The sequence below is a fragment of the Vespa velutina genome, chromosome 3 (genome assembly GCF_912470025.1).
Source record: "Vespa velutina chromosome 3, iVesVel2.1, whole genome shotgun sequence".
NCBI lineage: Eukaryota > Metazoa > Arthropoda > Insecta > Hymenoptera > Vespidae > Vespa > Vespa velutina.
The window spans coordinates 3545075-3560336 of NC_062190.1; the positions used below are offsets into that span (position 1 = coordinate 3545075).

At 30.3% G+C, this 15262-nt stretch overlaps 4 protein-coding genes across 7 annotated transcripts; 1 reads left to right on the plus strand and 3 right to left on the minus strand.

Annotated features, from left to right (window-relative positions):
- Positions 1-41: 41 nt before the first annotated feature.
- On the plus strand, positions 42-10318 carry LOC124947906 (calcium-transporting ATPase type 2C member 1). Its single transcript, XM_047490702.1, has 17 exons — positions 42-292; positions 2234-2297; positions 2555-2747; positions 4564-4764; positions 4881-4970; positions 5048-5145; positions 5227-5485; positions 5567-5903; positions 6002-6390; positions 6466-6622; positions 6707-6877; positions 6956-7271; positions 7341-7526; positions 7606-7753; positions 7825-7920; positions 8000-8141; positions 8226-10318. The coding sequence occupies exons 3-17, from the start codon at positions 2634-2636 to the stop codon at positions 8357-8359; spliced, it is 2838 nt and encodes a 945-aa protein (XP_047346658.1). The 5' UTR covers positions 42-292; positions 2234-2297; positions 2555-2633; the 3' UTR covers positions 8360-10318.
- On the minus strand, positions 8994-10495 carry LOC124947917. Of its 2 annotated transcripts, none has more exons than XM_047490724.1 (4): positions 10354-10495; positions 10176-10257; positions 9981-10093; positions 8994-9591 (listed from the first exon to the last, which is right to left on the minus strand). In XM_047490724.1, exons 2-4 carry the CDS (start codon positions 10188-10190, stop codon positions 9474-9476), a joined length of 246 nt encoding a protein of 81 aa, XP_047346680.1. In that variant the 5' UTR covers positions 10191-10257; positions 10354-10495; the 3' UTR covers positions 8994-9473. The 2 variants fall into 2 exon arrangements, with proteins under 2 accessions (XP_047346680.1, XP_047346679.1); XM_047490723.1 differs by having other exon boundaries at positions 10339-10481.
- Positions 8994-11493, minus strand: LOC124947916. The gene is made up of 3 exons (XM_047490722.1): positions 11159-11493; positions 10974-11096; positions 8994-10899 (listed from the first exon to the last, which is right to left on the minus strand). Exons 1-3 carry the CDS (start codon positions 11177-11179, stop codon positions 10771-10773), a joined length of 273 nt encoding a protein of 90 aa, XP_047346678.1. The 5' UTR covers positions 11180-11493; the 3' UTR covers positions 8994-10770.
- A 422-nt stretch (positions 11494-11915) lies between these two features.
- On the minus strand, positions 11916-15195 carry LOC124947911 (beta-1,3-glucan-binding protein-like). Of its 3 annotated transcripts, none has more exons than XM_047490708.1 (9): positions 14860-15195; positions 14044-14271; positions 13752-13945; positions 13476-13612; positions 13212-13375; positions 12720-13060; positions 12559-12660; positions 12387-12492; positions 11916-12050 (listed from the first exon to the last, which is right to left on the minus strand). In XM_047490708.1, exons 1-8 carry the CDS (start codon positions 15014-15016, stop codon positions 12391-12393), a joined length of 1425 nt encoding a protein of 474 aa, XP_047346664.1. In that variant the 5' UTR covers positions 15017-15195; the 3' UTR covers positions 11916-12050; positions 12387-12390. The 3 variants fall into 3 exon arrangements, with proteins under 3 accessions (XP_047346664.1, XP_047346665.1, XP_047346662.1); XM_047490709.1 differs by lacking the exon at positions 11916-12050 and adding an exon at positions 12164-12182; XM_047490706.1 differs by lacking the exon at positions 11916-12050 and having other exon boundaries at positions 12301-12492.
- Positions 15196-15262: the final 67 nt, after the last annotated feature.

Below are 15262 nucleotides of genomic sequence, written 5' to 3' on the forward strand. Positions count from 1 at the left end.
CGGCGCACGTGCTCGTTCCCCGCAAGCGGCGTTGCATTCGCGTGAGATCGTAGCGAGTTAGTCGCGTCAGTTCGTCGCTTGCGGTGAGGTCATAATTGTTCGATGCTTCTTTCGAAATTTATTCTGTTGCGTGTATGAGTCTCAAGTTCATTTCTCACATTAAAAGAACGATAGAGATGATCAAAGTACACGAATTGGACGACGAGTAGTGTCTTCTGAAATTGTTTTGAAAAAACTTTGAGAATTTGTCAAGAGAGAGAGAAAGAGAGAGAGAGAGAGAGAGAAAGAAAGAGTAAGAGTATATACACTTCTCATCGATCGTGCCTTCGGTATACTTTTAGGTTTATTCATTTTTTCTTACGTTACGTGACACATTGTACGCGATTCCGCACATCGTTATTATTCTTTAACGGTTGCTTCTCGAATCTACGACAAGACAACGTCGTAGTAACGCGACATTAATTGAAATCGTTTGGAAGAGCTGAGAGAGACGATCAAGTCGAGTGCATCGACCCGAACCAAGTTATTGATTTTCGCCGTCAAGTAGCACACACTTGTACCGCTTTATTCTACTAGCTGTTGTAATTTTTATTTCTTCGGTTTTCTTTTTTTCTTTCTTTCTTTGTTTCTTTTTTTTTTTTTTTTTTTTTTTTTTTTTTTTTTCATAAAACGATTTTATCGATATTTCTCGTATCTTCTGGCTAAGCATTCTCGAAAAATTGTACTTGGGAACAAGTTCAGTTCGGTTACTAACCTACGTTAACTCGATACCTATCGGCCTAGTTCATCGAGCTTTCGAAAGCTGGGACACACGACGCAAGCTCCTTTGCATTCTCTTCGGGAATAAAATAACTATCGTTTTTTCGTTGTTAATAAACATATCACGATGGAATTTAGTTCGATTATGAAATTCATGGTAGTGGAACAGTATGTTAGCTTTATTTAATTAAACGTTTCTTTTCTATGTACGAATTTAACTTTCATTATAATAATTTCCGCCATCATTTTTCATGTCAAGTATGGGAAATTGATGTATTAACGATTTTTATTGTCCTCATTTGAAAGAAAACTCGTGTGGCTTTAATAAAATTGAGATAAAATCACCGATTGTTGAGATATTCCGTTCTTTTTTTCATTGTTCATGACATTCGATTCAAATCGATTATAATGTCGTAGGCATGGGTGGGAGAGGGAAAAGGAATAGAACCAGGATGAATAATTACAAATTGGCTAGTACTGACTGGTACTCACCATATACTTGCTTATATATACATTTGCGTATAATTATTTCCGTGTAGTTATAATCTGAATAATCGTTTAAAGGATATAATCGTGTAGTTTGATTATAAATGATTCGAAAAAAAATATTGAATATATATTTTTTATTATTTAATATAATATAATTATTATATATTATATAATAATTACTATATTATATTAATACTATTAATATATTATAATTATTTTTATAATTATTTTCTTCGTTGTCCTATTAAAGATTTTTTTTTTTTTTAAGATGTTTATAAGAATTAAATAAAGATAATTATTATCATTATTATTATTATTATTATTTTTTTTTTTTTTTATTTAATTATCATATCACGAAATTTGAAAAGAACAAAAGGAGATCGTATTTTGTCCTTTATCTACAAAGTCTATTTAAATAAACAGGATAATGAGTTAATGGTGTAATATCGTTCGAGCGTGTAAATATTTCATGAACTAGTTTGATGAGCTTCTTCCTTGCTGATCGATACTCACAACATTGAACAACACATTCGAGTCTTCTTGTAACCACCCATCGAACGCAAACCGTTTTCATTCTAGCTTTCATCGAGTTTATTGCTCGAATACGTACTTAGGAATAGCACAAGGACACATACAGAAGAGTCTCTCGAGGTCACAGAATATTCGTTTCTCACAACATATTTTACATCTAGATATATGTATGTACATATATATCGTTTAAGTATATCTCCGACCTTCGCGTGACTAGAAATTGCGTAGAGATGGCGAACGAACAAGTATAGAACTTGGGGCACACAGAGCACTGTTTATTCTAAATACTATACATTGTATATATCTATTTGTATACAGTAAAGGAGAGAGAATGAAATTAAAGTATTCGTACAATTGGAATCTGGAAGTACATTCTTATTATACGAATACTTAAGTCTCCCTTTCACTATATATGTATATATAAATTAATTGTCATTGTTTCTCATTCCAACAGAAAAAAAGGAAATCAAAAAGAGCAAAAAAAAAGGAAAGGAAAACAGGGAGGACATATGAAGAAGGTACGGTTGATAATATTATAAGTGATTAATATTTTGAGTAAAAATTAAAAAATTAAATTGAAACTATCTCGATCGGACAATAGTCGTTCTTTTTTATCGACGGATACATTTTTCAATCTTCTTTATACGTGTTACATATATATATATATACATATGTGTGTGTATATATATATGTATATATAATATATACACATACACACATTGACACTTATGATCGTTCTTTATTCTCCTCACGATACGTTTTGAATATTCTTAAGAGGGATAGAAGGAAGGAGAAGACGAACTCTAGAAGAAACGATTTATTGTAAGGAAACGAGAAAACTTTGTGACGTAGAAATGAAAGATACGAGTAGTACGAAGTACGAACAGTTCTTCGACGACGCAACTTTGGAGATACCACCAGACAAGGAGCCAAAGGAACAGCAACACAATGTGGATTTAAACGGAGAGGTAAGACATGAGGAAAGTGTGAGTTGTCGATAAGTGCAGAAATGATGACCTAATTAATAATTTTGTGATTGAAATATATCTTATGAAGTTCGCTTAAAAAAAAAAAAAAAAAAAAAAAAAATAAAATAAAATAAAATAAAATATCGGTTTTCGATGGTGTTATAAGATGGTGTATGCGCGCTTCCATACGTATATGTATAAATATTACAAGTGTCAGTTAAAAATTTAATAGATTCAAAGCATGAGTCTTCGAACGTATCGATCGAATGTCTCCATGCTCGGCTTACTTCGGCTTTCTGCCAGAAACGTGACCCACCTCAGGCTCTTTACTTTTATCTTGGCTTTTTTTTTATTTTTATTTCTTTTTTCTACGTCTCTCTTTATATGCTTACGTTATCGAACTCGTTCGATGATATGAAACAATCGTTTGCCAATAACGTTAAAAGCTTGTTAGAAGGTGCACTCAAGAGAAAACTTCGATATTCTCGAGCAATGAGCCAACAAAAAATTGGCTTCCTTAGCAAAAAAAGTTTCCATAGCCTTGGTAAAACGGGTGTGTTCACTACGAGGCATCAAATTACAAACTTTTCTTTAAGTATATTCTCGATGTTATTAATACTTATATAGGTACTACGTGTAGTTGAACAAATGACAGATTAAATTGACCTGTAAACTGCAAAATAGCAAAATACTTGAATCGAATAAGAATGTGCATGTGTTTTTTTTTTCTTTATTAAAATATATGTATACATATATATATAATGAAACTAATGTATGTAAACATCTCTTTATATATAACTATATATATATTCGTTGTATTGCATGTTTTCTTTATCGTGATGATTCATAAAACTTTTCAAGGTATTCAATACAAAACTTGAAGAGTCTTAAATTAGATAAACAGGAAATTTATGGCCAATTCATATCGTGATAAATTCTAGTATGTACGATAAGAATTCATCAAGAGGTTAGGATTAAGACGAATTAAAACTATTATTTTCTAAGATTTCTTAGTAATAGTTCTTGTATAGTTGTTTCTCTATAATCATTTGTTTATTTATTTATTTTGAAATATTCATTTAGAACGAAATTAAAAAATTATTCAATAATGTTGGACGAAGAAATTGATTGTTTGGAATGCGACAAGTTAATTTTTATAGGGTCATGTCATACACACACACATAATTACATATCGTAAATTGTTACACACTGTTAAAATACACAGAAATGTCTAATTACGTATAAACTGGTTCACGTTTCTCTCACTTGTCTATCTATCATCATTATCATGATATATATTTACTCCTATGCATACTCGTTTTTTATAGACGAGAAAACAATATCGAAAAACAGTATAAACACTGCTTCATTTCTCTCAGTACCATTTTTTTTCTTCACTTAACGCGCGCAAGTCTCGATATGGGACAAACGAAATTTTCAGAAAAGCGCCATTTCAGCAATTAAATGTTTTTAGCTTCAAAAATGTATAATTCTTTCGTAAAGTGATAACTATGTAACAATTAGGGTAAAAAAATGTTCACTTATGAAAGTGACCACGATATAGTTCGTATGGCTTTGAAAAGATAACCGCGTTAAAACTATGCGTCATTCTCTTTGCAGGTTAGAGAATCCTTACATGCAAGTGTTATATATTGCATTAACAAATAGGGAAAACATTTAAATAGTCATATATATATATATATATATATATATATATATATATATATATATATATATATATATATTAGTAAAGTAGGTAAAATCATGTTCATTTAATATGATATAGATAACTTTAACTGTGTATTTTATATTAAAGGATAAAGATCAAGATACCAAAATGTGGTTAACGACAGCTGAAGCAGCTAGCCTTGGTGCAGAAGAGGTAGCAGCTAGATTGCACGTCGATGTAAGGACAGGACTTTGGTGGCAAGAAGCTGATCAAAGGAGGCAATTAGTTGGTTTTAATGAACTTACTGTTAAGGAAGAGGAACCTACATGGAAAAAATATATCGAACAAGTATATTTGCATTCTTTCGCATTGTTTATTATATTTTTTATAGTTTCAAGAACAATTTTTTAGAATTCTATGAGTTTATATGCTCATTTGTTTATGTGTTTTTTTTTTTTTTGCAGTTTAAAAATCCATTGATTCTTTTATTGCTTGCATCTGCCTTGGTCAGTGTTTGTATGAAGCAATTTGATGATGCTGTCAGTATTACAGTGGTAAATATCAAATTGATATACAAAATATGTATTTCTGTTAAAAAGCATGTTGATATTTCATTATATTTTCCTTTTAGGCTATTATAATAGTCGTAACTGTTGCATTTGTACAAGAATATCGTTCTGAAAAATCTTTGGAAGAATTAAATAAACTAGTACCACCTACTTGTCACTGGTAAATAATAAAGTATCTAATAAAAACCAAAATTAATAGATTCTTCTCATATCTTATCTTTTCAATTGTTTTCATTTTCAGTTTACGGGAGGGGCAAATAGAAACATTTCTTGCTCGTAAGTTAGTTCCTGGAGATGTAGTCTATTTAAATATTGGTGATAGAGTACCTGCAGATATCAGAATATTTGAAGCTATAGATTTGGCTATCGATGAAAGCAGTTTCACTGGAGAAACTGAGCCAGCTCAAAAATCAACAGCTCCTTTGCTTAAAACAAATGGATTAACTTCAAAGAAAAATATTGCTTTCATGGGAACGTTAGTACGTTGTGGAAATGGAAAAGTAAGTGAAAGGACTTAAAAATAAATCATTATTTAGATTTTAAAGTGTATTCTATTATTAATTATACATCTTATATCTTAGGGAATAGTAGTAAATACAGGAGAAAAGAGTGAGTTTGGCGAAGTGTTTGCAATGATGCAAGCGGAAGAAGCACCGAAAACTCCATTGCAAAGGAGTATGGACATTTTGGGTACACAATTATCATTCTACTCATTCTGCATCATTGGTATTATTATGCTTCTTGGCTGGATCCAAGGAAAGGCAGTATTAGAAATGTTTACAATTAGCGTCAGTTTAGCAGTAGCAGCTATACCCGAAGGCTTACCTATTGTTGTTACTGTAACACTCGCGTTAGGTGTTATGAGAATGGCAAAGAGGAAAGCTATTGTTAAAAAATTACCGACTGTTGAAACACTTGGTAAGATCGTTTATTTTTAACTTATTATGTTTGTTCAATCATATTTCTGATGCCATTATCTCTTTAACTATGTGTGTTTATTTTATTTCATTATACAGGATGCGTAAATGTGATATGCTCGGATAAAACTGGTACCATCACCAAAAATGAGATGACTGCTACGATTCTCGTAACATCAGAGGGATATATAGCTGATATTACTGGAGCTGGTTATAACGATAAAGGTGAAGTGCGGATAAGGAAGTGCGACAATGCTGAACTTGCACGTACTGCAATTAGTCATATGTTAGAAGTAGGATGCGCGTGTAATAATGCCGTAATACAAAATGACACTTTACTTGGCCAGCCAACTGAAGGTGCTTTATTAGCTTTGTCAATGAAATTTGGAATGTATGGTTGTGCTGAAAAGTATTTGCGCCTCCAAGAATATCCATTTTCTTCTGAACAAAAGATGATGGCTGTTAAATGTGCACCAAAATATGATGAAGTAAGTACAAATCTTCAAAGACATAATTGTTTATTTTCGATCTGCAATTTCAATTTCTGAATTTTCATATTTTAGAATAAGCAGGAAATATATTTTGTAAAAGGAGCTATGGAAAAGATTTTGCCACAATGCACAAAATATTATGCAAATGGTCAGGAATTTCCTTTGAATCAAAAGAAAGATCAAGAATTTTTAACAGAAGCCTATGATATTGGTCAACAAGGGCTGAGAGGTGCTGTTTAATAAGTATGACAATACAGGATATCGAGATTTCTTTCTTGCTATTGCTCATATACTGTCATATGTATGTTTTTAGTAATCGGTCTTGCGCGTGGTTCTTCCCTACAAGATCTTGTCTATGTTGGACTTGTGGGTATATGTGATCCACCGAGACCACATGTTCGTGAATCAATTGCAACTCTGATGAACAGTGGTGTAAAAGTTAAGATGGTTACGGGTGATGCTAAAGAAACTGCAGTTGCTATTGGTATACTTTTTTTATAACAAGATTTTCTTTTTCTAGTTTAATTGTTTTTTAAATAACTTTTTGATGATATTATTACAGCGAGTATGATTGGTCTAGACACCCTTCATTCACGTCTGATGTCTGGTGATGAGATCGATTCAATGTCTGAGCATCAGTTAGAACAATTAATAGAAAACGTTAGTGTCTTTTATCGAGTTACACCTAAACATAAATTATGTATTGTAAAGGCATTACAACGAGAAGGCAATATTGTCGGTATGACAGGAGATGGTGTAAACGATGGAGTAGCTTTAAAAAAGGCTGACATAGGTATAGCTATGGGCAAGAATGGCACTGACGTTTGTAAAGAAGCAGCTGATATGATATTGGTTGATGATGATTTTGGAACGATTATGTAAGAATAAACATTAATTTTTCTCATTATCATTATCATTTATCATTTAATACACGCAATTCATTTTAGTGCTGCAATTGAAGAAGGTAAAGGTATCTTCCACAACATTCGTAACTTTGTACGATTTCAACTGAGTACCAGCATAGCAGCTCTATCTTTAATTGCTCTTGCTACATTAATGGGTGTACCAAATCCATTAAATGCAATGCAAATACTTTGGATTAATATTATTATGGATGGTCCACCTGCGCAAAGGTTTGAGAACATTAGATATGAATTTAATCTCTATTAGTTCTACATAATTGATTTATTTTAAATATCATTTATTTTACAGTTTGGGAGTAGAACCTGTTGATAAAGATGTTTTAAAACAGAAACCACGAAATATTAAAGAACCTATGATTACAAAACATCTTATAATAAACGTATTATTATCTGCTTTTATTATAATTGCGGGTACAGCATGGGTATATAAGAGAGAGGTAAGAAATATTACTTCTATTAAAAATATGTAAATTTACTACATCATTTTCGTATTTTTCATGTATATTAGATGACATCAGATGGTCATACTGCAAGAGATACAACAATGACATTCACTTGCTTTGTTTTCTTTGATATGTTCAACGCGTTAAGTTGCAGGTCACAGGTAAATATTTTTCATTATGAATTAAAGTTCTTTGAAGAAGTTTATTTTGTGTTATTTTATTTTAATTATTATTTTTTAGAAAAAATCTATTTTTACCATTGGATTATGGAGTAACAAAATGTTCTTAGTAGCAGTAACATTATCGGTAATAGGACAAATGTTAGTTATTTATTTTCCTCCATTGCAAAGAGTTTTTCAAACAGAGGCATTAACTGCAAATGGTATGTAAAGAATATATGTAAATATAAAATGTATAGATGTAAAGAAAGTTAGGTGCTGATAGATACTATTTCATCTCATTTCAGATATTTTATTCTTAGTTGCATTGACATCGAGTGTGTTTGTGATTAGTGAAATTAAAAAGTTTCTGGAAAGGTTACTTCAAAGGCGACGTGCTGGTGGACAATACTACATTAAATCAGAGATGGACTTTGTATGACAGTTACAGTCTGCCGAGGATAAGGCGAACAAAGATCACGTGGAGTGAATATATTAAAATAATTCGACTAAAGCGATTGGTCGTCCATCTACTAACTTTTTTCCACTACATTTTCAATTGTCCTTGCATATTTGCAATTTACACGCACACTTCTTAAAAAAGATATTGTGCCGTTTTCATAGTCTATGACTGCATTTTTTTACTGTTTATAAAATTTTCGATTCAATTTCATAAATTTCTATCCGCACATAGATGATGAGAGTCTTTGTTATAAGTACAGAGACCATAAAAGAATTAGATCATTTCACTTCTTGTCTTAAATAATTATGATTGTACATGTGGTAGATATTAATAATCTCTGCACATTCCATGCACTTCAAATATTATACCATTACCCTTTTAATATCGTGTATGGTTATTAATAGCACGTATCTTTTTCCACGAGATAATACTCCCGTGTGTGTCATCTTCTTTAAGCAACGATTCCGATATTTCATCAGATTTGAGAAAAGAAATTCTCTAGTAAGGCACATTAATCTTATGGATATATCCTGATTTATTAAGAATCATACAAGAGTGTCTACTATCAACAAAAAATTGTAGGTAAATAATTGTTCTATGAAAGAAAGTCAAACACATTTACAAATTTATACATTTATTATTATATTTAAGAATATAGATAATTATAGGTGGAAAATAAATGATCTGGTAATGTTCCTTGATTCCATAGTGAACAATGCAGCATTCTTGCAACAACGGGAAAAAGTTTTTATCGTATTACAATAGATTAATCAAAAATGAAAAATATTCGATCTATTTAGACGTTGTTTTCTTTGATGCTAAGCAATAAAGATTACAGAAATAAATAGAAAAAAATAAAAAAATTCTTTCTCATTGTTGCAAGCTTAATCGTGTACAAATATACCTCTATTTACATGATAGTCAATCAATTCGTATAAATATTCATTGTTGTTATTATATGCTTAATGATAATGCTTTAATTAGAAAAGAATTTCTGAGAAAGAAACAGTATAACGCAAATATAGAACTTTAACTTATACACATTATATGCATTGACATGGAGCACTGTTAAAAAATAATTATTCTGTTAGAATTAATGTATACCTTCGAGAATAGTGTACGTTCGATATTCATACAAATCAGAACCTCCATAGCCGTATAAAAGTTTACCTTTTCCGTTCTCATCATAATACGGATAACGATATTTTGGCCTAAGAAAAAGAAACAAAAAAAAAGTAATTAAAATGCATTTGGTGAAAAGGAGAAATCTCATTCTCATAAAGAGACATTATTTGTATTTAAAAATATAATTATTTGTGAAAGTATATAGATAAGTTATTAATTCGTAATCGATGTTGTTATAATGTTTTTAATTGTTTTTCATATAAACATGTTTATTAATTAATTAATCGATATAAAATATTTATTGTATATACATATACGTGTATTAACATTTTAAAGGAAAACTATATAATAACTTGTCTACACTACTTTCATATTAAATATCTCCTTTAAACGATATAACACTATAATTTCTTTATAATGATTTTATATAAAGACTTATCAAGCATAATCTTGAAATGTTTCCGATATATTTTACCGTTCAAAATATTGGAAATTCGGTGCCTTTGGTTGCGCTATCGTGGCCTTATTTTCGGCAATTAGTCCGAGAAGTACAGTAACGATCATTAATAATATAATTTTAGTCATCATCTGTACACATAAGTCGATGATACAATATGATTTTACGTTATAAAAATTGTTTTTTTATATTCTTTTGGATAATTGTACTTACCGTATGTCTCGCCATTATATTTAGTTGGAGCTTCTCTCGTTTAACTTAATATGTAACAATTTTAACCTGAGGTAATTACACACTGTAAATAATGGTAAGAAACAAATCAAAATAGCACATCATAGATGTGTATTCGACGTGTATCTGGTTCATCGATGTCTACCTTTATTGCCTTTACCTTGCTTGTTTCTCCCCACTCATTTGTCCTCCTTCTCTAAGCAAACTCAAAGTGAAAGTTCGAAGTATGTCGTACTTTACTCATATCGCAATCACATGATATATAAAAGTTAATCTTAATCACATCGTCAATGTTATGAATCATAACATTTTTAATGAGATGCGCTTTTTCAAATTTATCAAAGTAAACTATTAATCCTAATATGTTTCGTTAATTATTTAACGTACATTTCCTTAATAATTATATTATTTACGTAAATGGGTCGTAAATCGAAAGAAAATAACTGAATATTTATTTTGTTTGAATGATTTACTTACTATAGAGAATAATTTTACAAATCCCATTTTTTATATTTACAGAACCAAAATATTTCTTTTTAATGTTATTCAGTCAATTTTTGTTTTTATCTATCGTATCTCATGGTTCTAAATATCCAATCCCCATACTTAATTTAGCTATAGCTTTTTCACCGTGATAACCATTTTCTGCCTCGTATTTGGCTCTTCTCTTTTTTCCAACTTCTGGATCAAATTTCCATTTAGTTTCCTTAAAAAAAAAAAAAGTATAAGATCAAATTAGTTGATCGAGTCGTTGTTGAAGAGAGAACAAGGTGCACTCACTTGGTGTATAACAGGTATACCAGCTACGTTGTATTGTATGAAATCACTTATAAAATTTAACGTTGCTTCAGCAAATTCATTTTTACCATTATTAATTATTAGGAATAGCATTAGTAATACCATCTTAAATTTATTGAAAAATCTTTAATGTATATACAATTAATTAATCCCATTGAAAAACTTACCGAACGAATTATCAAATTCATTTCTTTTTATGAAACTTTATTAATTTTGAACGAAGTCGATTTAATAAATATTACCGTCTCTGAATGAGAACCAAGTTGATCTGTTACGTACATTAGAAGAAGTCGTTTATAGAGGAGCAGGTAACACAAGAAAAAATGTATTTTTTCCCCCCACGAATAGTACCAGAACCTGACGTAATATTAGCAGTGAAAGTAAAAATCATTAACGATATGTGAAACGAGATACGTGTAGCTACGTTTTTAAGGACGATCGAATACATCCAAAGAATGACAATGGACTGGGAAGAAATTGATTCCTATACTGATTATCAATTCTATGCATGTTCTATCACTCAGAAAGTTACAGAGAAAGAAGGTATAAAGGAGAGACGCAAACCGTACTACTTTTATCGTTCAATTCACATGTGAATCGTACCGAGTGTCGTCGGGATGCGTTTTTGCATAGTTTTTTATATAATTTTTTTATATACGACGGTGAGTTTTTATTATTATTAAATAGGTCGTGGACAACCGGATAAAACTGATGTGGTACTTCTTTTGAATTTTTTTTTCCTCTACAGACATTTAATATAATCAATGAGGTTGAGTGTACAATCATAACAGACACAACAAGGACTTTACCGTCTGATTTTTGGCCATCTGATTGGTGGAAAACCTTACGGAGTCTTTTTTCAAATGATGGACTTTGGAAGTTGCATAAAAATACTGAAGCCGGTATTCTCAGGCTGGTTTCTCCTTTGAATGGAAAAACCGGTCCTGTGATGATTACATTCAAGCCCGAAGACGGTCCACGAGCTTCTTACGCATATCAGCAAAGATTTGGATTTCGTGGTAGCAGACTCATTGAATTACTGGGAACCGGTTTTAATACCTATCAACGAGGAATCAAGCGACCTTTGTTAGCATTCTCACTAACTCCACCTTTTCCATCTTCTTGGCAAACGTTTTCAAGAGATCTCTCTTATGAAATAGTTTAACAATAATAATGATGGTGATAATGATTCTAAAGAATATAGAAAATCAAGTAATTATTTATTTCGGATATCTAATAAATTTGGATGATCTAACTACATTTACATTTATTCTTCATACGAGATTCGATTTAAGAAAGAATAAATTCGTAAATGTTTATAATAATCCTTCTGTTGGCATGGTAAATATATATAATGTGATATAAAAAAAAAAAGAAATATATAAAATAACATACATAATCACACTGCCCAAACTTTTACGTAATCAATTTTTAGATCTGTCTTTTCTTTATCCCACGTTTGTGACCAATTATCTCGTGCTTCATAAAAATCGAGAACGGCCTATCAATTAATAAATTATATTCTTATTAATCATATTTACATTATATATTATACGAAATGCAATACCTTTGATCCAACGTTTTTCCAAGGTTTCATGTAATTCATGCTCATACATGAATCTGGGAACTCACCACGGCCACCAACGGCTAAACCCAAGGTCAAATAAAACTGAAATTTTAAGATGATCAATAAATTTAATTCACGTTATTCGAATCATCAAATCTTACCGGTTGATTGAAAGTGTTTCCAACAATTTTTTGTTCACCGTAGATCGTTTTATCAACCTTAGCAAGAATACGATCTTCTCTCCATTCAATCTCGTAAACGTGAAAGTCTTCAGACCAGAGTATACCAGAATTTCTTCGTAAAAGTTCTGCTCGAGCTGTGTAAGGACTTTCACCTTGATTCGTTTGAATCGGTGATAATGCTCCAGCACAAAGTACATAACCACTTAGGTCAGTACCTTGTTGTGATCTTAATGTCGGATTACCGGAAGCGGATGCAATTCTTATCAAAGGTTGAGTCCATCCTTCTTGTTTATTATCATTCGCTATTTCCAAGCTTATCACTGTATTAAATACAATAGAAATTAGGGAAAAAAATTTTCCTTAATGAATCATTCAAATAGCTGGCTAATTATTATGCTTCATAGGAAATATGAGATAAATGTCATCGGTCATATCAGTTTGTTATCATCAAAAAACCTATCGATAACTTACAAGGATATATCCAATCACCACGTGGTAATTTAGCTCTTACTTCGACGCGTCCGTAAAGAAACGTAAAAGAATTTTTGCTATTGAGACGACCGGACAATATCGGTGGTAAAATACGTGATCCAACAGCTTCGAGTCTACAGTTTTTACTATCAGTAGATGTGCATCTTCAAATATTAAAAAGATAAATTAAAAATAATATTTTTCTCGTATAAAATTAAGTCATATAAGAAACATTCAATGTATTTATTATAATATTTATTTTACCTTTCTAAATTCAATGTTCCTCGTCGTACAAAATCAGCGCCTTGTTTTTCATCCAAAAACGTCGGAATTATTACTAATTGTTGATTCTTTATACTCACATTATCATCACTGTTGTTATAAACGACAAACTCGTAATCCTAAAAAAAAAGAAAAAAAAAAAGAAAAAAAAAAAAAAAAAAGAAAGAAAAAATAAAGAAAAAAGGCCCGATTCGACTGTTTCCTTTTTTATTTTTTTTTTTTTTTTTTCGAAAAATTACTATAAAACATTTCAATTACTGGAGTAGATGAAAATTGTTCGAGTACAGTCCATCGTGTTGTATTAAGATTATTAAAGTTATCTTCGAAGATCAATTGATTCATGCAAACATTTTGCAATTTTCCATCTCTATCGAATACTTTTGTTATTGCGGGCGTATCACAATTTCCTACGTTGTTTGAATGAACTGGCGTTCCATCGTAATTATAAAATTCTTGGAAAAAAACAAGAAAATATGAATATAAATTTTTTTTTTTTTTAATTCGAATATTTCTATGGACAAGGCCATTAACATTACGTGTTAATACAAACCGGTTACTCTGTGTTCCTGATTTAGAAGATTATATCCTAATCCTTGATAAACAACATGTACCCAAAAATAAATCATATCTCCTTCTTTAAGTTCGGTAGTATGATCTTCATACACCCATCGGCCTTTGCGAGGCTTTATAATATCGATACTAATTACTCCTGCTTCTAATGAATAAAAATCTTCATTGAACTTTACATGATAAGCAACCAACGTGATACCCTGTTCGTCTATAAAAAATAAAGAGAAAAAAAGATTTAAATATCTATTTTATCTCCGATCGAGTAAGTTTGTAATCTTGACCTTGAACTTAAATAGTTCTTTACTTTATAAATCATTAAATTTTTTTTATACTCAATAACGGCTCTATTTGAGAGAAGATTTATTTGAAAAAAAAACAAGAGAAAGATAAATATGAGCTTTATATACTTTATGTAATATTTATGAGATATCGACTAAAATCTTTTATTTTACGTATTATCCAAGTATAAAATAAACACGTTTAGTCATGGGAAAGTACAGCGGATGACTTATGCAACATAATTATCCTCAATATATAATTCTTAATGCATGTATATTGTTTTCATTTATTTATATGATTTATTATAAATGTTTCACGAAAAAATTAGTAATTTTATATACTTATATTTATTTACTTATTTTTCATATATTTATATTTATTTATTTATATTTTATATACTTATATTTATTTATTTATGTTTTATATACTTACATTTATATATTATATTTATATATTATATTTATTATGCATATTATATACTTATATTTTAATTGAACATTTTTATTAAATTACTTACGAGGCACAGATATACGTAATCCTTTCGGATAAAGAGGTTCTACAGTTGCGCTTGGAGGCGTATAAGCATAACAATTTATATTAACGTTGACTAATAATGCAACAAGACAAAAGAATATTAAACGATAAAAATGATAATAATTAAAGCTCACGAACATTTTGAAATAGTATTTCGAATACGATTATTAATAAAATCCAATAATTATAAGTTTGATCAGATATTTAAGAAAACCGCCAAAAGAACAATAAAAATGTATATGTAGCAGATCTTTAACTTGATGTCACTCAGACCAATTGTCGTCTCTAACTGAATTCGTACACTTCTATGCACTCTCAGAATTTAAACTCGTTCGATGATATTTCCTGTTTATTCCGTTATCTACATTCTTCCTACTTTTGCTTAT

Coding starts and splice junctions, on each gene's coding strand:
- LOC124947906 (XM_047490702.1), top strand. CDS start 2,634: ATGAAAGATACGAGTAGTACGAAGTACGAACAGTTCTTCGACGACGCA. Junction 4,971..5,047: donor ATGCTGTCAGTATTACAGTG/GTAAATATCAAA, acceptor TTTTCCTTTTAG/GCTATTATAATAGTCGTAAC. Junction 6,623..6,706: donor TGGTCAACAAGGGCTGAGAG/GTGCTGTTTAAT, acceptor GTATGTTTTTAG/TAATCGGTCTTGCGCGTGGT.
- LOC124947917 (XM_047490724.1), bottom strand. Junction 9,592..9,980: donor AATTTCCAATATTTTGAACG/GTAAAATATATC, acceptor TCTTTTTCTTAG/GCCAAAATATCGTTATCCGT.
- LOC124947916 (XM_047490722.1), bottom strand. CDS start 11,179: ATGAATTTGATAATTCGTTCG. Junction 11,097..11,158: donor TGAATTTGATAATTCGTTCG/GTAAGTTTTTCA, acceptor AATAAATTTAAG/ATGGTATTACTAATGCTATT. Junction 10,900..10,973: donor GTATACCTGTTATACACCAA/GTGAGTGCACCT, acceptor TTTTTTTTTAAG/GAAACTAAATGGAAATTTGA.
- LOC124947911 (XM_047490708.1), bottom strand. CDS start 15,016: ATGTTCGTGAGCTTTAATTATTATCATTTTTATCGTTTAATATTCTTT. Junction 13,613..13,751: donor AACAATTTTCATCTACTCCA/GTAATTGAAATG, acceptor CTTTTTTTTTAG/GATTACGAGTTTGTCGTTTA. Junction 13,376..13,475: donor GGAACATTGAATTTAGAAAG/GTAAAATAAATA, acceptor TAATATTTGAAG/ATGCACATCTACTGATAGTA.